At 37.2% G+C, this 20,900-nt stretch overlaps 1 protein-coding gene across 1 annotated transcript in view; it reads left to right on the forward strand.

Annotated features, from left to right (window-relative positions):
- The window catches only part of CTNNA3 (catenin alpha 3), a gene marked incomplete at its 3' end in the record, with an annotated part of 1,444,109 nt that overhangs the window by 13,531 nt on the left and 1,409,678 nt on the right, over nucleotides 1–20,900 (forward strand). The window contains exon 2 of the mRNA XM_007456477.1: nucleotides 5,967–6,071. Coding sequence (XP_007456539.1) covers nucleotides 5,973–6,071 — 99 coding nt within the window. The remainder of the gene's footprint in view (nucleotides 1–5,966; nucleotides 6,072–20,900) is intronic.

Below are 20,900 nucleotides of genomic sequence, written 5' to 3' on the forward strand. Positions count from 1 at the left end.
AAACTGGGGGCCTTCCTGCTGATATCTACTGGGCTATGTTTACCCTTTTTCTAGTTGGTTTACCAGAAGAGCCATATTTTACTAGTTCAATCAAAGGCAAATTTTAAAAAAATTAATTAATTAATTAATTAGGCTATGCTGGGTCTTAATTGCGGCACACGGGATCTTTAGTTGCGGCACATGGGATCTTTAGTTGTGGCATGTGAACTCTTATTGTGTCATGAGAACTCTTATTGTGGCATGTAGGGTCTAGTTCCCTGACCAGGGTTGCTGCATTGGGAGTGCAGAGTCTTAGCCACTGGACCACCAGGGAAGTCCCCCAAAGGCTAATCTTAATTCTATAAACCTCTGAGTACCACTGCCTATATTTCCGTTCACTCACAATAGTCCTTTGACTCTGACCTGTCTCTTCCTGTCTACTTCCTCCTTGGTTGTCTCATTCCATCCACCTTTATGCTGACAACTCTGAAATTTGTATTTTCATCCCAGACTTCTCTCCCAAACTCTGCTCTCATATATCCAGCTGCCTACTTAACATCTTTGCTTGGATGTCTAACATGCATCTCAAATTTATCGTGTCCCAAACTGGGCTCTTCATCTTCCTGTTCCTTCTCTGCAGCAATCTGTACCTCAGTTACTGGCAACTCCATCCTTCCAGTTGCTTCAGACAAAAAACTTAAAGATATCTTGCGTTCTTTTTATCCTGTGTTCAATATGTCAGGAATTCCTATTGGCTCACAATATATCTACAATCTGACCACTTCTGTACACTTCTGCTGCCACCACCCAGGTCATCAATATGAATTTTGTTGTGTTTTTGAGTATTTAAATTGTTTATATACTTATTTATTTTCTCATGAATGTAATGTTGAATGATCACAAAAATAATTTTAATAAAAACAGTAAAGAAATATACATATGCTCTTGCATGGAAACCTATAAACTTAAGGAAAAAATAATAACAGAGAGCATTTGAATGAGGGGAAAAAAGAGAGAAAAAGAGAAGTAATTTTGTTATAGAAGCTTGGAAGTCTTCTCCTAAAAGTGGAAGAACTGATGACTTTTTACCCTACCTCTGTGTCAACTGCATGTCTTAGAAGGTTGAGGAAACAATGAAAGAGCAAATCTGACCAAAAAGAACTTGGTGATATGGAGTTCTAGAAAGTTTGGGCAGGCTGATCCTTAACATTTGTAGTGAGCAGGTTGAAAGTATAAAATGGAGGCCTGCATACCATACTTATATATGTAAAAGCTACAAGTCAAGCTAACAAGCTACTAAAGTAGGTTCTATTCTCCTATCTTTCTACCTTGAGAAATATACCTTCAAAATGACCTGGAAGGTATAGATCTGTATTTAGAATTCTTGTACTCTTTGAAATTTCTTGTTAGAATGAGGTGGTGGATGGGGAGCTCACCCCTGACCCTGATGGTCAGCTTCCTTTTCTTTCCACTTGTGGCTCTGTCTTGCACTTGAGAGGCCTTGGGTACATGCAAGTGGACAGCCCAGTTTGCATGTCCAAGCTCCATACATACTCATCAGCAAACAGCTGCCTCTTGGCTACCTCTCAGGTATAAGGATGGGCATGTTGTAATTCACTCTTGGAAGGATGGATTGCAGGAAGAGGCTGGAATAGGCGCTGGAAGTAGGCTTGGGCTGATTGAGCAGAGAGTTGGGGGTACTGGATATCCTGAGTGTGTCAGAAAGGGTACATATGGGCTCTGGGAGGACACATCACTTTGGTCTCATGTACTCTTCCAAAGCATGATTGAATGTGTGTCCCCCATGACCTCTCAGAGTTAACTGCATTTAAAAATGAAATGCTTGTTAACTAAATGAATTTAAAATTGCTATAAGCTCAATTTAAAGCAAGGAATAAAGTGGAGTAAAGAAAATTCAGGCATTATGGACAAAGACAACTTGGGGAGACGGGAAGGATCCCCATGGGTACTTTGTTCTGCCTTAAGGACTATCCCCGGAGACCTCTGTTACTGCTGTCAAGAGATTTGTTTTCCTCCCTTTGATTCTGAAAACTGGGATTTTAATCTAGTCTGCCTGTCTCCAAACCTGTACCTTTCCTACTTTATGAAACTGTCTCTATTGGATAGAAGTTGAAAAGTAGCAGATTTCAACTCAACATAAGGAAGAACTTTATAAAAGTAATCACTGGCATCTAATGGTATAGTAAGCATCTCATTTCTATTCATCCAAGCCCAGTACATTGTTGAAATGAAGGGCGCTGTAGGAGGTGTCCTTGAATTGTTTGGGAGGTACTTTCTAACTCTTGAAATTTTGTCGATTATAAAATGCAAACGCCTTGGGGTATAATATCCACACCCTAGTAGAATTTTTGTTTTGGATTCACATTGTGTTATTGCTACAAGAGGTCTAACAATTTGTCGGACTTTGACCTTGCTTTCACTTCATTTGCAAAATTCTACAGTTTTCTGCCTATTATTACCTTGATCTCCAAATCAGTTTCCTGAGTTGACTAGAAAATGTTTTGATACTATACACAAAGTGATTAGTATGTATTAGTGTTTTTAATAGTATAGTCAATTTTGCAGTATATAGTTGTATTTAAATGCTTTAAATTATTAGATTTGTCATAATTGTTTCCTTTGAAACTTTCAGCATAGTTATCTTTGTTTTTAATATCAAACTTTGCTGAAGACACATGAAAGAATTATAAATATTATGAGTATATTTGATTATAAGCCTATTTGAAATTCACTATTTTGACTATGTACAAATTTCTATGGTAAGTCACTGGGAACAGTCTTTGGCAGATTCCTATTATTCTCAAGAATACTTCACATATCCATATTTGCAGTAAGAGAATCATGGAGTGTAGCCATGTGACATATATTGGGTTGGCCAAAAAGTGCCTTTGGTTTTTAAGTAAAAATAAAAACACGTTTTTCATTTTCACCAAGAACTTTATTGAACAACATATTCACCCTTTTGTTCTACTACCTTCTGCCATTTTTTAGGCAACTTCATATTTCCGTCTTCCCAAAACTTTTAATCTTGTTGAGCAAAGAACTGTTCCAGGTGCCTTTTATAGTCTTCCAGGGAATTGAAATTTTTTCCATTAAGAGAATTTTGTAAAGACCGAAATAAATGGAAATCTGAAGGTGCAATGTCTGGTGAATATGGCAGATGAATCAGAACTTCCCAGCCAAGCTGTAACAGTTTTTGCCTTGTTGTCAAAGAAACATGCAGTCTTGCGTTATCCTGATGGAAGATTATGAGCTTTCTGTTGACTAATTCTGGACGCTTTTCATCATGTGCTGTTTTCTATTGGTCTACTGGGAGCAGTACTTGTTGGAATTAATTGTTTGGTTTTCCAGAAGGAGCTCATAATAGAAGACTACCTTCCAATCCCACCATATATACAACATCACCTTCTTTGGATGAAGACCGGCCTTTGGTGTGGTTGGTGGTGGTTCATTTCGCTTGCCCCACGATCTCTTCCATTCCACATTATTGTACAGTATCCACTTTTTCATTACTAGTCACAATTTGTTTCAAAAATGGAACATTTTCATTACGTTTAAGTAGAGAATTGCATGAGGAAAAATGGTCAAGAAGGTTTTTTTTGCTTAACTTATGTGGAACCCAAACATCAAAGCAATGAACATAACCAAGCTGGTGCAAATGATTTTTAGTGCTTGATTTAGATATTTTGAGTATGTTGGCTATCTCCCACGTGGTATAACATTGATTGTTCTCAGTTAATGTCTCTATTTTATCACTGTCAACTTCCACTGGTCTGCCCGGCCACAAAGCATCGTACAGCAAGAAATCTCCAGCACGAAACCTCACAAACCACTTTTGACATGTTTGATCATTCACAGCACCTTCTCCATACACTGCACAAATCTTTTTTTTTGCATTTCGGTTGTTATTTTTACTTTTCTTGAAATAATAAAGCATAACATGCTGAAAATGTTGCCTTTTTTCTTCCATCTTCAGTATTAAAATGGCTACACAAAAAATTCACAAATTTTGATGTCTTTTTTTAAATGCACACTGATACGACAGCTGTCACATACAATCTAACAAAATTGTTTTGAATGAAGTTAAAGACAACTAAGTGCTACTAGAGCCATGTTATGGAAAAAACCGAACAAACCTTTTGGCCAGCCCAATATTTGGAGAGCAGTAAGACTTCTAGGTTCTATAGTATTTGCCTCTATTTAAAAAAATTGTTATTACTAATCTAAGAATTAGATTACATTAAGATAAGAGCCAATAAGGAAGATTTTTTTGTTATAGGGTGGTTTTGTTTGTGCATCTCTCTCTGCACAGGTATCAGATATATGGTGTGGAAAGGCCTTAGTGAAGAACTGATCTTTTCATGTTACATGTAACATGTAAAGACATCATGATTATCTTTGGTTATATACAGTAACACATTTATGGATCCAAGGAAAGGGTCCAGTGAGTGGGAGAGGTTGAAGAGCAAAGATATGCTGATTTTATGGAACTAGACCAGTGTGAGTTGAGAAAGGATAGGAGGAGAATGGGGGTAGACTCTCAGGGGAAGAAGCTGGGAGGAAACATGGGCCCTACCCTGAGATTCTGATTTCCCTTAGAGGTTGGAGGCATAGGTATAGGAAAAAGAACAATCTTCTTTCCTAGAATCACTGAGAGTGAGAGGAGTCTTAAAAGGACTGATTCTGGATAAAAGAGACACCATGAAAATGTGTCCTCATTCATTCATTCTTTCACTCATTCATCTATCCATCCATAGTCCATTCATAGAATCAACCAGTCAACTAAAAACAAAACAACTGTCTGCCCTTATATCTAAAATAATAAATAGAAAAACTAAAGTAAAAGTAATACATTCTAATTCTTTTTTTGTTTTAGTTTCCATGAGTATCGTAGGGAATATCAAGATATTTTCTAGGGGCAGATTCTTATGTTCTCTTAGCCTGCAAGTATAGGAAACTTTGAAAGAAAATAGGTAACAGGTAAATGGAAAGATTTGTGCATTGATAGTAACACACATTCCTGTAGACTCTTAAGTTTATTTTTAATAGGCTAAGTTATATATAGGATAGATGTCTTTCTTACTGTTTATCTCCATGAACCTTCAGTAAATACTTGCTGGGTGATTATTGACTGTGAACAAGTTAATACAAATCTGTGGGCTTAGTGATTTGGGTAATAGTCTTCATGGTGGATGTGTTACTTTGGATATGTTATGAAATTCCACATATGGTCATTTGATATATATATATGTATTCTTATGCAAAAATCTCCCTGCATCGACTTTTAAGATTAATGTTCATGTCTTAAAGAATGGCTTGCAATTTTTTTCTTATTTTGTCTTGCTCAAATATCAATGCCTTCTCAGATTTGTCATTTTATAATAATGATGCCAATTTATATTAGTTTTTTTTCTGTACAGGAAAGTAAATTGCTCCAAACTTTCTTCTCCAAATCAAAACCCTCAAACAATTCCCGAGACAAATAGAGACATAGCACCTGTAGAGACGTAGCACCTGTCTTCCAAATTCCTACCTGATTCCTCATCTGAGTTGTCATTAACAATAGGCAAAATATGGGCTCTGGCTGTCTCAGTGCTATGACTTCATGGAAGTCAAAACACTTGCTTGCTGTAAGATATGTCTCACCAACTCAGCCATTCTTTTTCACTTAAGACTCCTGATCAAATGCAAAGTCACCTTGGCTGGTTATTATTTCAGTCATGAACATACTAGCATAGATTAATTTGCCAGAGGACCTAAGCCCAGAAGCATGACCTCAGAGAACAGTTGGGGAATATCTTGTTTCTCTGTTGGTAGACTTGGCACCCTGGTCCTCTGAGGGCTACAACTGATAGCAGGAGGAGGTGCTTGAATACTAATCTCACGTACCCTATGATTTTCATTAGTGCTTTCCTTTAGAAAGTATTTTTCTTTATTAATAAGTGTCTTTTTGTTTTTGTGCCCAGGCAGTCATGTCAGCTGAAACACCAATCACACTGAATGTTAATCCTCAGGATCTGCAGGTCCAGACATTCACCGTAGAGAAGCTGCTGGAGCCTCTCATAATCCAGGTATTAATACCATGGAAATTACAACATGTAGTAACTGAAAAAGAACTAAAAAACATAGGAAAAATAGATAATGAATTTTTCCTAGAAAATGAATTTTTCTATTCATTCATAGAATGAATATGTTATCTAAAATTGTCCTTCAAAATGTTTTTAAAGTGTACAAAAGTATGTATTTAGTAATAGTAATGATAAAATTCTGAAAGTTCCTCCCAGATTCTCTTTTAAAAGCAACAGAAGTAATAATATGCGTATGAAATTTTCAAAGTAACTTTATGTAAATTATCTTGTTTGATAGTCATGAAAACTCAGTGAGGCAGGCAGCATGGTTAAAACCATCCTTGTTACATAGATGAGGAAACAGCCTAGAGAATTTCAGTGACTTGCCCCAAAGCACATGGGGGCTCATTTGTCAAATAGGAAATTATTTTTGAAATACCAAAATGTATGAGAAAGGCAGATATTTAAGGCATTCTGTGATAAAGTCTTTCATAAAGTAAATAATTCCTTGATAATATGCATAATGATTCTCTGACTTACTTATTATGTAAGCCCAGATTTTATTCATTGGGTTTTCTTAAAGCAGAGCTTGAAGAAACTTATACTATAATATAGATTTAAATTTCTTTTTTTTAACCCAAAATTTGTGAGGAAACCCCCCTTTAGGCCACCTTACATCATACATCCTAAGACAAATTGTCCCTTTTTTTAAGGTCTTGAAGTACTCAAGGGTTTCCTAAGTGAGAATCAACAGTGACCTTACCTCTGATAATTTAAAAATCTGCTTGTCTTCTTTGTGAGGTGGATGGTGCGGAGGGGAGTAGCTCTGAGAATAGGCTTTGTACACTTTTTTACTTAGCACAGTCGATATCTCCTACTGGAAAGACAATTCAAAACAAGTGCCTCACTGATGATAGCTTAGTCATGAACTTTGGCGTCTAAAAGGCACTAATATCTGGTATGAAATTGATATTAGATGATTCTGAGACTCCACTGAAGCCCCTATCTTAGCCACCCACAGAATGGTCTCATGTTAAAAAGAAACAAACAGACATGTTCATTGTTTTTCTAATAGAGTCCACTAAAAAAATAGGAAAAGCAAAACAAAACAAAAACCCAACGAAAAACCAGAAAATAAAAAAATACAATTTTAACAGTAAGCGGTAAACATTAATATTGTGATGCATGTACTTCCAGTACAGTAAAGTTATGGGTGATTTTTGTTATCTTCTTAGTACTTTATAATATTAAAGAATGTAGATACATCTTAAATATATAAAGCATATATATATATATATATATATACAAGGTGGAGATGGTACTGTATATGTAGCTTTTATCTCATTCTTCTATTTAAAATGATATTTTAATAATTTCCTCATTCTTTGTAAGCATGATTTAACAAAACTGCTGTTTAATTATCCTTTATATGGCTGCACCATAGTTTTTTAAAGTAGCCTCTCATTTTTGGACATTTAGGTTGTTTCAGTTTTTTACCATTATAAATAATGCTCTTCTGAACATCTTTGTACATAAGTTTGTGTCATCTGTTCAAATTGTTTCCTTAGAATTTTACTAAATGTAAAAGTAAGTGGCAAAGATAAGAGAATTCTTATGCTTTTTCATATATATTACCAAGTTTTTTGGAGAAGGTTTTTGTTTGTTTGTTTGTTTTAATGAAAATTTTTTTCTTATTACTCATTACTCATCCATTTTATACACATCAGTGTATACATGTCACTACCAATCTCCCAATTCATCACACCACAACCCCACACCCCTTGCCGCTATCCCCCCTTGGTGTCCATGCATTTTTTTTCTACTTCCGTGTCTCAATTTCTGCTCTGCAAACAGGTTCATCTGTACCATTTTCTAGGTTCCACATATATGCGTTAATATACGGTATTTGTTTTTGTCTTTCTGACTTACTTCACTCTGTATGACAGTCTCTACAAATGACCCAATTTCGTTCCTTTTTATGGCTGAGTAATATTCCATCGTATATATGTACCACATCTTCTTTATCCATTCATCTGTCGATGGGCATTTAGGTTGCTTCCATGTCCTGGCTATTGTAAATAGTGCTGCAATGAACATTGTGGTACATGACTCTTTTTGAATTCTGGTTTACTCAGGGTATATGCCCAGTAGTGGGATTGCTGGATCATATGGTAATTCTATTTTTAGTTCATTAAGGAACCTCCATACCATTCTCCATAGTGGCTGTATCAATTTACATTCTCACCAACAGTGCAAGAGGGTCCCCTTTTCTCCACACCCTCTCCAGCATTTGTTGTTTGTAGATTTTCTGATGATGCCCATTCTGACTGGTGTGAGATGATATCTCATTGTAGTTTTGATTTGCATTTCTCTAATGATTAATGATGTTGAGCATTCTTTCATGTGTTTGTTGGCAGTCTGTATGTCTTCTTTGGGGAAATGTCTATATAGGTCTTCTGCCCATTTTTGGACTGGGTTGTTTGGTTTTTTGATATTGAGCTGCATGCGCTGCTTGTATATTTTGGAGATTAATCCTTTGTCATTTGCTTCATTTGCAAATATTTTCTCCCATTCTGAGGGTTTTCTTTTTGTCTTGTTTATGGTTTCCTTTGCTGTGCAAAAGCTTTGAAGTTTCATTAGGTCCCATTTGTTTGTTTTTATTTCTATTATTCTAGGAGGTGGATCAAAAAAGATCTTGCTGTGATTTATGTCAGAGTGTTCTGCCTACGTTTTCCTCTAAGAGTTTTATAGTGTCCAGTCTTACATTTAGGTCTCTAATCCATTTTGAGTTTATTTTTGTGTATGGTGTTAGGGAGTGTTCTAATTTCATTCTTTTACATGTACCTGTCCAGTTTTCCCAGCACCACTTATTGAAGAGACTATCTTTTCTCCATTGTATATCCTTGCCTCCTTTGTCATAGATTAGTTGACCATATGTGCGTGGGTTTATCTCTGGGCTTTGTATCCTGTTCCATTGATCTATATTTCTGTTTTTGTGCCAGTACCATATTTTCTTGATTACTGTAGCTTTGTAGTATAGTCTGAAGTCAGGGAGTCTGATTCCTCCAGTGATGTTTTTTTCTCTCCAGACTGCTTTGGCTATTCAGGGTCTTTTCTGTCTCCATACAAATTTTAAGATTTTGTGTTCTAGTTCCGTAAAAAGTGCCATTGGTAATTTGATAGGGATTTCATTGAATCTGTAGATTGCTTTGGGTAGTATAGTCATTTTCCCAATATTGATTCTTCCAATCCAAGAACGTGGAATATCTCTCCATCTATTTGTATCATCTTTAATTTCTTTCATCAGTGTATTATAATTTTCTGCATCCAGGTCTTTTGTCTCCTTAGGTAGGTTTTTTCCAGGTATTTTATTCTTTTTGTTGCAATGGTAAATGGCAGTGTTTCCTTAATTTCTCTTTCGGAGTTTTCATCTTCAGTGTATAGGAATACAAGAGATTTCTGTGCATTAATTTTGTATACTGCAACTTTACCAAATTCGTTGATTAGCTCTAGTAGTTTTCTGGTGGCATCTTTGGTATTCTCTATGTATAGTATCATGTCATCTGCAAACAGTGACAGTTTTACTTCTTCTTTTCCGATTTGTATTCCTTTTATTTCTTTTTCTTCTCTGATTGCTGTGGCTAGGACTTCCAAAACTATGTTGAATAACAGTGGTGAGAGTGGACATCCTTGCCTTGTTCCTGATCTTAGAGGAAATGCTTTCAGTTTTTCACCATTGAGAATGATGTTTGCTGTCGGTTTGTCATATACGGCCTTTATTATGTTGAAGTAGGTTCCCTCTGTGCCCACTTTCTGGAGAGTTTTTATCATAAATCGGTGTTGAATTTTGTCAAAAGCTTTTTCTGCATCTATTGAGATGATCAGATGGTTTTTCTTCTTCAATTTGTTAATATGGTGTATCACACTGATTGATTTGCATATATTGAAGAATCCTTGCATCTCTGGGATAAATCCCACTTGATCATGGTGTATGATCCTTTTAATATGTTGTTGTATTCTGTTTGCTAGTATTTTGTTGAGGATTTTTGCACCTATATTCATCAATAATATTGGTCTGTAATTTTCTTTTTTTGTAGTATCTTTGTCTGGTTTTGGTATCAGGGTGATGGTGGCCTCATAGAATGACTTTGGGGTTTTCCTTCCTCTGCAATTTTTTGGAAGAGTTTGGAGAAGGTATTAAACGAGTTCTCATAATTTATTTCAGATTTTGTTCCAGTGCAGTTACTGGGGGTGGGGTGGGGAAATGACCTTCATTTTGGAGATGGCTGGTAAAGGCAAGTACATTAATGCCACTGCATAACCCTTATTTGTACTATAACTATGGAACATTAGAGCTGGACTTAAGACTTGTTAATCACAAAGGCTGCTGACATATTTCTTAGGAACAGAGAAAGTATCATTATGGAGAAACTACTTTTTATATTCTAAATGAAATCAATAGATGTTTTGCTTTATTCAAGTACCTTGATACAGCAGTCAATAGAGAGTGTTCTCGGTAAATTCACATTAAAGAGTATGCTGTTCACAATATATGTGTATTTTTCTGGCATGTTTAAAAACTATTTAATCTATAAACATTTATTGAATCCACCTAGAAAATTAGAAGGGTGAAAATTACCTGAAGGGTGAAGATAACCTTGATTAGAAGAAATTTAACTCTTTTGAAAAGTGTGATTATGGTAATTTTAGAGGGCTTTTAATGTGATGCCTGGATTCAGACTCTTCATATCTGCAAGTAAATGAGTCAGGGGAAGAGAAATTAGTACTTATTGTATGCCAGATAGTTCTTAGTTACATGAAAGTGTAATTGCTAATTTTATCTTCAAGGAAGTTTGGTATACTACTTCACCAATATCTCAGAAGAAAAGTTTCTAGATCTTAGTAATACTCAAGTAAAATGAAATTTAAAATGTAAATAATTTATAGAATATTTACTATGTTCAGGAACTATCTCATAAAGGAGACTTTTTGTACATCAAAATTATTTGCATACACTCTTGATTTTCATTATAATGGGTTTCTCCTTATAAAAAAACAGTACAGGGCTTCCCTGGTGGTGCAGTGGTTGAGAGTCCGCCTGCCGATGCAGGGGACACGGGTTCGTGCCCCGGTCCAGGAAGATCCCACATGCCGTGGAGCGGCTGGGCCTGTGAGCCATGGCCGCTGAGCCTGCGCGTCCGGAGCCTGGGCTCCGCAACGGGAGAGGCCATAACCTTGGGAGGCCCGCGTACCGCAAAAAACAAAAAAAACAAACCCAAAAAAACCAGTACATTTCAAAGTTATTAATTTAAAATAACTAACCTTTTTGGATTTGATGTAACCTTCTTGTATCTGTCACTTTGATCATGTATTACCTATTAATACAAGTAAAAAATTCCATTAAATTATATTAAAATTTTTTTCCCTAGAATAGCATCATACTAAATATCTCATCATATTCCTTTTTTTCAGAGAGTGTTTAATTTGAAATAGTTACATGTTTATTTTAAGTATGTCATATAGTCTTCGATTATAGTGGAAAACATTCCAAAAGAAGTTAATGATCTTTAAGTTCATAATGTCACCAGATAATATTATCAGTTTAGTAACCCCATTAAAAAATTTTCACCTTTCATCATTATTTATCTTCATGTTATATTCCTTTGCTTTCAAGGTTCCACAGAAATTACTTACCATCTCTGTATATAACTCAAAGTCAAAATTATGTTTTAATTTTTTGAGTAATTGGTCATAGATACTATTATGTCACTCTGACTTCTAAATTCATTTATTCATAAATCTTTATTCTGCTCTTTTTATAGTTACCAGAGTCTTCCCCACCAAACTTGATTTATCTTTAATCTATTTTTTTTTCTCTTGGGGACAGGTAAATCACTAGGTCATTTTGCAGGGATGTTCAGCCTGGGATATATTTCAGTCATTCACTTTCATTTTCTGTGTGTGATAACTTACACAGTTCCAACCTTCTGTAATAAATTCCTCCAATGGATCAGAAATAATTTTTTTCTCAGCAATTACATTTTTATGATTGCAACTGTAGGCATCTGTATTTTATCACTTTCAAGATCCAAGTTTGGCAATGCAGTGCAGAAAGTCTATTTATGCAGAATTGCAATGTAAAGAATTTACATCTCTATGTTGTATACTCTCTGAAGGAGATATAAACTGCTAAATCATGCTACAGTCATTACATAATGGAACTGTCTATAATCTTATTTGCCACAAAATATAATTTGCTATGTGTCAGATTCATGTCGAATGTGAGTAGAAGAATTAATTTAAACTACTTTAAGATAAGAACAATAATAAGCTCCTTATAATGTTATCTCCTATGAGACAGAAGATCTTTTTAGGGGCAAAGGTTCAAATATATTTTCTGAAGTAAATATATCCCATGTTTTCAAGTGATGAATATAGAGTTAGATCAATAGTAATAAACATTATTCCTCTGGCTCCCACCTCTAACTCTTATAGGACCTCTTAGCCTTTTCAAGGTTTCCACTTCGATAGTGTTTCACATCTATGTCCCTTAGGAATGGTTTTTTTTTTTTTTTTTTTGCGATACGCGGGCCTCTCACCGTTGTGGCCTCTCCCGTTGCGGAGCACGGGCTCCGGACGCGCAGGCCCAGCGGCCATGGCTCACGGGCCCAGCCGCTCCGCGGCATGTGGGATCCTCCCAGACCGGGGCACGAACCCGTGTCCCCTGCATCGGCAGGCGGACTCTCAACCACTGCGCCACCAGGGAAGCCCAGGAATGGTTTTTATATACTCTATAATACTCATTGGGTCAAGTTGAAGAGTATCTGCTCAACTTTTTATCAGTCAGCATAAGCTAGGCTATGCTGTGATAAGACAACTCCCAAATCTCTGAGGCTTAACAAAAGTTCGTTTCCTGCTCAAGCTACATTTTTTTCCCCCATTTCTTAAGGGATGCCTCCCCTTTATTTTATTTTATTTTTTAGCATCTTTATTGGAGTATAATTGCTTTACAATGGTGTGTTAGTTTCTGCTGTATAACAAATTAAATCAGCTATATGTATACATATATCCCCATATCCCCTCCCTCTTGCATCTCCCTCCCACCCTCCCTATCCCACCCCTCTACGTGGTCACAAAGCACCAAGCTGAGCTTCCTGTGCAATGTGGCTGCTTCCCACTAGCTATCTATTTTACATTTGGTAGTGTATATATGTCAATGCTACTTTCTCAGTTCGTCCCAGCTTACCCTTCCCCCTCCCCATGTCCTCAAGTCCATTCTCTACGTCTGCATCTTTATTCCTGTCCTGCCCCTAGGTTTGTCAAAAACCATTATTTGTTGTTTTTTAGATTCCATATATATGTGTTAGCATACAGTATTTGTTTTTTCCTTTCTGACTTACTTCACTCTGTATGACAGACTCTAGGTCCATCCACCTCACTACAAATAATTCAGTTTCATTTCTTTTTATGGCTAATATTCCATTGTATATATGTACCACATCTTCTTTATCCATTCATCTGTCGATGGACTCTTAGGTTGCTTCCATGTCCCGGCTGTTGTAAATAGTGCTGCAATGAACATCGTGGTGCTTGTCTCTTTTTGAATTATGGTTTTCTCAGGGTATATGCCCAATAGTGGGATTGTCAATCTACATTTTTTTGGCGGTACGCAGGCCTCTTACTGTTGTGGTGTCTCCCGTTGTGGAGCACAGGCTCTGGACGCACAGGCTCAGTGGCCATGGCTCACAGGCCCAGCCTCTCCGCGGCATGTGGCATCTTCTCGGACCGGGGCACGAACCCGTGTCCCCTGCATCGGCAGGCGGACTCTCAACCACTGAACCACCAGGGAAGCCCCAAGCTACATTTTTAATGTGAGTTGGCTGGGGGTCTCTGCTTTAATACAGGCACTCAGGGACCCAGGCTAATGTAGAGTCCATCTCAATATTTATTTCCACTATGGTTACAACAGGTAAAGAGAACATTATGAATCTTGCAAGGTCTCCTAAAATGTCCACCTGGATATGACATATGTCAGTTCCACTCACATTGCTTTTGTCAGAGAAAGTTATATGGTCAGTGGGGATGCTAGATGTGTGATCTTGCCCTGTGCCCGGGAGAATGGGAATATTTGTGAACAGCCCTAAAAACTATTATCTTTCCATTGTCTCCTTTTTAAGGGTTCCTTGTTTGTTAACTCTGCGTCTAATGACTAGTCACCTTTCCACCCTGATCACAGCTGACTTTATCAGGATGGGCAACTGTCTTATTGACAATTATAGGTTGACAAGAAGCCTGTGAGGCAGTCTGCCATGAGAGCTCTGCCTCTGGGGGATGATGGTGAATTGGTCCAATTGCCATCCTCTCTTTGGGGAATTGACTTTGGGGAGAGTTATGCAGTTACCTACCGTTAAACAGTTATATCATGTGCAAAGCTGAAAGACACACAGAAAGAAATAGAAACATGGAGGAAAGTTCTATTGGAGCAGTTTTCAAGTTTAGATCCACAAAATCCTGCTGTTGAGGGACAGTAAGATCACCTAGTTACCATGGTTTTAATTGGATCTTTCCAATTTCCAAACCACAAACTAGTCTCAGAATAATACTCTAGCCTCTGTGGGGCCTCACAGTTTCCAGTTACCTTGAGCATGGGCTGTGTAGGCCCGATGCTTTTCTTCCTTATGTCATCAGATTCCCTGGCCTCCAATCTCCTCAGTGGCTGAAAGTTCAAAAGAAGTTCTGTTAGTAGCAGCAAACCAGGGTTCTTATAATTGCCCTCACTTACTTATGCTAGAATGGAGATTTTCCTTCAAAGCTTCTCGGCTGCTCTTCTCTTCATCTCCAATTTTTGGAGTCTCTGAGGTTTGGCTCACCAATGCCCCCAAAGCAGTCTATCCACCATGTTTTTCCATTTTGGCTGGTTGCATCTTATTGATGTGTGGAAGGTAACTGCCAATGATACCCATTTTAAGACTAGAAATGGACATGCCAAGGTCCCGATGCCTCTAAAGCTTTGAATCCTCAAGGTAGCAGAACTGGGCTCCTTCATAAGAGGGTAGAATACCTCTCTTCCTAACTGTGCTTCACTCTATCTTATGGGTCCCAATGAATCATGTACCTAGAATCACATAAAGTTGCTTATGAGAACAACCCCTTTCGGCTTTTCCCCTAATCTCCTTTCTCTCCTTGTCCAAGTGTCTGGATGGAAACTGTTAATCCTTACTCCTCTCAGCACCATGTTCTTCTTTTCTCCCTGACTCCTATGCAGAAACTCTCTGCCATACTGCACTCTCAGCATAATTTCTTTCTCCTCTCTTTTAGCCAAGGGAAAAAAAAATAGATGCCTTGATGCCCAAAGGGTTCATTTCTACAGAGAGATCTGATTGACTTCCAGGTAGCAGGGAGAGGACCTGCTTTGGCTTCTTAGCCTCCTAGAATATAATTTCCGTTGTTTCTTTCAGAAAATAATTCAAGTTTCATTTGTTTGTGGTTGATTTCTGTCATTTTTATAGGTCATTTTGAATGAGCATGATGCCATTTACTTATATTTCTTTGGTTTTATCTCCAAGCTTCTTTTTTTCATCCTTGCTGTTTTTTCTATCAATAGAATTTATGTCAGAATTAATCTTGAAGCTTCCAAGAAAATCTCAAAGACAAGTCTGCACATATATAGTGTTCCTGTAGATTAAAATCAAATATTGGAGTTTTGACTATAATCTTAACAAGTAACCTTGAAAGTTAGTAAAGTAAATGTCTTTTAACTACTTATATGTCCAAGGCTTAATAAGTATAAAGATGTTATTTTTACAGTAGGATGAAGAAATAAACTTAATTCTGCCTCTCTAATGTTTTACAGTTTAAGGTGATTCAGTATAGTTGATTCTAATAAAGTGAATTATTCAATTTCTGCATTCCTTTACTGCTAGAAAACTGCTCCCATGGGAAAGTTGTTAAGCTATAGTATTCCTTGAGAAACAAATAGTTGAGAAAAAGGAAGCCACTTCTTAAATTAAAATAAAGATAAGAAAATCTGGTAGCTATTTGATTAAAATAGCACAAGTCCCATGGGAGTGTGTATGGTGAACATACAAGGGATGCCCCCACCACCAGAACGTGGTAGCTTTGAAATTAGCTGTGGGCAGATGTCAGTCTCAGAACATGCTTCACCTCTTCTTAGCTTGCTTCCTAGGCCTTTTATTCTATCAGACTCTTTTTTTTTTTTTTTTACTTACTCCAATGTTGTTGCCCTGTTGTTCTGGGTTCTCTGATCACCTCTGATCCACTTCACTTCTGTGAATACTTTTTTTTTCAACCTTTTCATCCACAGATTCAGATTGATCCCACAGATATCCACTTCTAGCTTAGCTGTGGAATTAGATCTCTCATTTATTAACTGATTCTGCAGGCAGAATCAGGCTTGATTTGTGACCCAAGGTCTGATCTACCCTGGAGAATGTTTCATGAGCACTTGAGAAGAATGTGTATTCTGTTGTTTTTGGATGGAATACCCTATTAATATCAATTAAATCCATCTTGTTTAATGTATCATTTAAAGCTGTGTTTCCTTATTTATTTTCATTTTGGATGATCTGTCCATTGGTGAAAGTGGGGTGTTAAAGTCCCCTACTGTGATTTTGTTACTGTCGATTTCTCCTTTTATGGCTGTTAGCATTTGCCTTATGTATTGAGGTGCTCCTATGTTGGGTGCATAAATGTTTACAATTGTTATATCTTCTTCTTGGATTGATCCCTTGATCATTATGTAGTGTCCTCTTTGTCTGTTGTAATAGTCTTTATTTTAAAGTCTATTTTTTCTGATATGAGAATTGCTACTCCAGCTTTCTTTTGATTTCCATTTGCATGGACTATCTTTTTCCATCCCCTCACTTTCAGTCTGTATGTGTCCCTAGGTCTGAAGTGGGTCTCTTGTAGACAGCATATATATGGGTGTTGTTTTTGTATCCATTCAGCCAGTCTATGTCTTTTGGTGGGAGCATTTAATCCATTTACATTTAAGGTAATTATCGATATGTATTTTTCAATACCATTTTCTTAACTGTTTTGGGTTTGTTATTGTAGGTCTTTTTTTTCTCTTGTGTTTCCTGCCTAGAGAAGTTCCTTTAGCATTTGTTGTAAAGCTGGTTTGGTGGTGCTGAATTCTCTTAGCTTTTGCTTGTCTGTAAAGGTTTTAATTGCTCCATCAAATCTGCATGAGATCCTTGCTGGGTAGAGTAATCTTGGTTGTAGGTTTTTCTCCTTCATCACTTTAAATATGTCCTGCCACTCCCTTCTGGCTTGCAGAGTTTCTGCTGAAAGATCAGCTGTGAACCTTATGGGGATTCCCTTGTATGTTATTTGTTGTTTTTCCTTTGCTGCTTTTAATATATTTTTTTAAATTTAATTTTTGGTAGTTTGATTATTATGTGTCTTAGCATGTTTCTCCTTGGATTTATCCTGTATGGGACTCTCTGTGCTTCCTGGACTTGATTGACTATATCCTTTCCCATATTAGGGAAGTTTTCAACTATAATCTCTTCAAATATTTTCTTAGTCCCCCTTTTTTTTTTCTGTTCTTTTTCTGGGACCTCTATAATTTGAATGTTGGTGTGTTTAATGTCCCAGAGGTCTCCGAGACTATCCTCAATTCTTTTCATTCTTTTCTCTTTATTCTTCTCTGCAGTAGTTATTTCCACTATTTTATCTTCCAGGTCACTTATCCATTCTTCAGCCACAGTTAGTCTGCTATTGATTGTTTCTAGAGAATTTTTAGTTTTATTTATTGTGTTGTTCATCATTGTTTGTTTGCTGTTTAGTTCTTTTTGGTCCTTGTTAAACTTTTCTTGTATTTTCTCCATTTGATATCCTAGATTTTGTATCCTGTTTAGTATTGTTACTCTGAATTCTTATTTAGGTAGACTGCCTATTTCCTCTTCAATTGTTTGGTCTGGTGGGTTTTTACCTTGCTCCTTCTTCTACTGTGTATTTCTATGTCTTCTCATTTTGTTTAACTTACTGTGTTTGGGGTCTCCTTTTCGCAGGCTGCATGTTCATAGTTCCCATTGTTTTTGGTGTCTGCCCCCAGTGGGTAAGGTTTGTTTGGTGGGTTGTGTATGCTTCCTGGTGGAGGGGACTCGTGCTTGTGTTCTGGTGGATGAAGCGGGATCTTGTCTTTCTTTTGGGCAGTGCCGCATCTGGTGGTGTGTTTTGGGGTGTCTGTGACCTTAGTATGATTTTAGGCAGCCTCTCTGCTAATGGGTGGGGTTCTGTTCCTCTTTTGCTAGTTGTTTCGCATAGGGTGTCCAGCACTGTAGCTTGCTGGTCGTTGAGTGTTGCTGGGTCTTAGCATTGAGATGGAGATCTCTGGGAGAGCTTTCGCTGTTTGATATTACATGGGGCTGGGAGGTCTCTGCTGGACCAATGTCCTGAACTTGGCTTTCCCACCTCAGAGGCTCAGGCCTGACAGCAGGCTGGAGCACCAAGACCCTGTCAACCACATGGCTCAGAAGAAAAGGGAGAAAAGAAAGAAAGAAAGAAAAAAATAATAATATAAAATAAAGTTATTAAAATAAGAAAATTATTAAAAATAGAAAAAGAGTAATAAAAAAAAGAAAGAAAGAAGAGAGCAACCAAACCTATGAAAAAATCCACCAATGGTAACAAGCGCTAAAAACTATACTGAAAACAAAAAAAACAAAAAACGGACAGAACCCAGGACAAATGGTAAAAGCAAAGCTATACAGACAAAATCACAGAAAGAAGCATACCCGTAGATACTCACAAAATGAGAAAAAGGAAAAGGGCAACTAAATCAATAAACAAATCTACCATTGATAACAAGCTCTAAATACTAAACATAGATAAAGATAAAACCAAAAACAAAGTAGATGCAGAAAGCAAACCCCAAGTGTACAGTTGCTCCCAAAGTCCACTGTCTCAATTTTTGGGATGATTCCTTGCCTATTCAGGTATTCCAGACATGCAAGCTACATCAAGTTGATTGTGGAGATTTAATCTGCTGCTTCTGAGGCTGGTGGGAGAAATTTCCCTTTCTCTTCTTAGTTCGCACAGCTCCTGGGGTTCAGCTTTGGATTTGGCCCAGCCTCTGCATGTAGGGTGCCTGAGGGCATCTGTTCCCTGCCTTTTGGGAAGTCTGAGGTCTTCTGCCAGCATTCAGTAGGTGTTCTGTAGGAGTTGTTCCACATGTGGATGTATTTTTGGGGAGGAAGGTGATCTCCACCTCTTATTCCTCCACCATCTTGAAGGTCCCCCAGCAACAAAGCTTTTAAAGAGACAATATAAAGAACCTGGAGAGGAGGATGAGAGAGAGGGAGTAGCCCAGATGACCTCTGGGTTTCTGCCTTAGGCTAGAGGTGTCAGTGCCTGAGGTAAACAGATGGAAGAAAGGCAGGTTGGTGGAAGAAGGTTTCCACTTTGGGTATGTTGTGTGAAGTGTCTATTGCCTATTAAATTGAATATTAACTCTTTCCTTGACTTTCAGCACTTTTTGTATTTAAGCTACCACCTACTTCCTAGACTGATTTGTGACCCAATTTCCTGTTTTTATGCCATAGTCTGCCAAACTTGACTGTCTGCTACTCTCAGACAAAAATAATTTCCATCTCTTCCCCTTTGTACATGGTCCCCTTCACCTGGCTTGCCTTCCCCTCTATCTCTCATGCCAGAAAACCATCTGTCTTTAATGGCTCTTTTTGGAAGCCCTACTTAATCCTTGTGAATGTTTATCATCTCTTCAGCACTTTCTTTATACTTATAAGTTTAAGCAGTTATTCTGCATTTTATATTGCAGCTAGTTGTGTACCCTTCATATCACCATACCGAAGCTTCTTTATCTTTATTTTCTAAATGGCTAGGATATTGTTTTGAACATAATATGTGCTCAATAAATGTTTATTGGCTTAAAAGGAAGTAAAAGAAAATTGTATTTGGTTTTGGGGGAGTGCTGAATGTTAATCGAAGGATATGTATTTTTTGGGTTCTCAACACTTCAGTCTTTCCCAGTACTTTTGTTAACACAGTGAAAGTTGCTTTTGTAGGAACTAAGGAACAGTTGAAATTATCAATGACTTGAAGAAGGGTCTTTTGGACAACTTAATTTTCGGTATGTTTGGAGCAACTAGGGAAGTACACTTGAATTAGGAAAGATTAGAAAACCCTTTTATTTTTTGTTACTCTAAATTTCAATATATAAATATTACATACCCTTAAAATACACCTGGTTTTATGGAATTATACATGTGCAGAATGAATAAAGTAGGGAATTTCTTCTTTTTATATTACTCAAAGTTTCTAATTTAGGACTACTTCAGTGGGGAGCTCATTCTGTATCTATGATGAAGCCTAATACAGATTTATAGACTGAAGAAAAGTGAATAAACCCAAGTTCTTTAAGAGATGCACACCTGAAGTCAAAGATTATCCATATTAGAGGGACCCCCTAAGGTCTGATAAAGAGGGAAAGGGATCAGTTGTGCACAGTGATAAAAGAAAGGCTAGCAAGATGTGGGCTTGGAGCCTACATTAGAATAATCTTTGCTGTAAATTCCAACTAAAATTTTTGTGTTCTTTGTAAAAATATAACTGATTTTGTATTGAAAAAAGAAATATGAATTAATTTACAAAATAACTTCAGGGCTAATTTTACTGTTGCTGGTATTCCTTGAAGAGATGGGAGACTTTTTCAAATAACATATGCACCCTCCAACCCTTGGTGAGAATCATCTACTTTCAGGAGTCACAGTCACCTATGGGAGTCGGTTAGATCCCCATAGGTGATTTGGGGTAAAAAAAAGTTTTAGCTTTCTTTTTTTTCCCTAC

Source organism: Lipotes vexillifer, unplaced genomic scaffold (assembly GCF_000442215.2).
Source record: "Lipotes vexillifer unplaced genomic scaffold, Lipotes_vexillifer_v1.1 scaffold520, whole genome shotgun sequence".
In the NCBI taxonomy this organism is placed as follows: domain Eukaryota; kingdom Metazoa; phylum Chordata; class Mammalia; order Artiodactyla; family Lipotidae; genus Lipotes; species Lipotes vexillifer.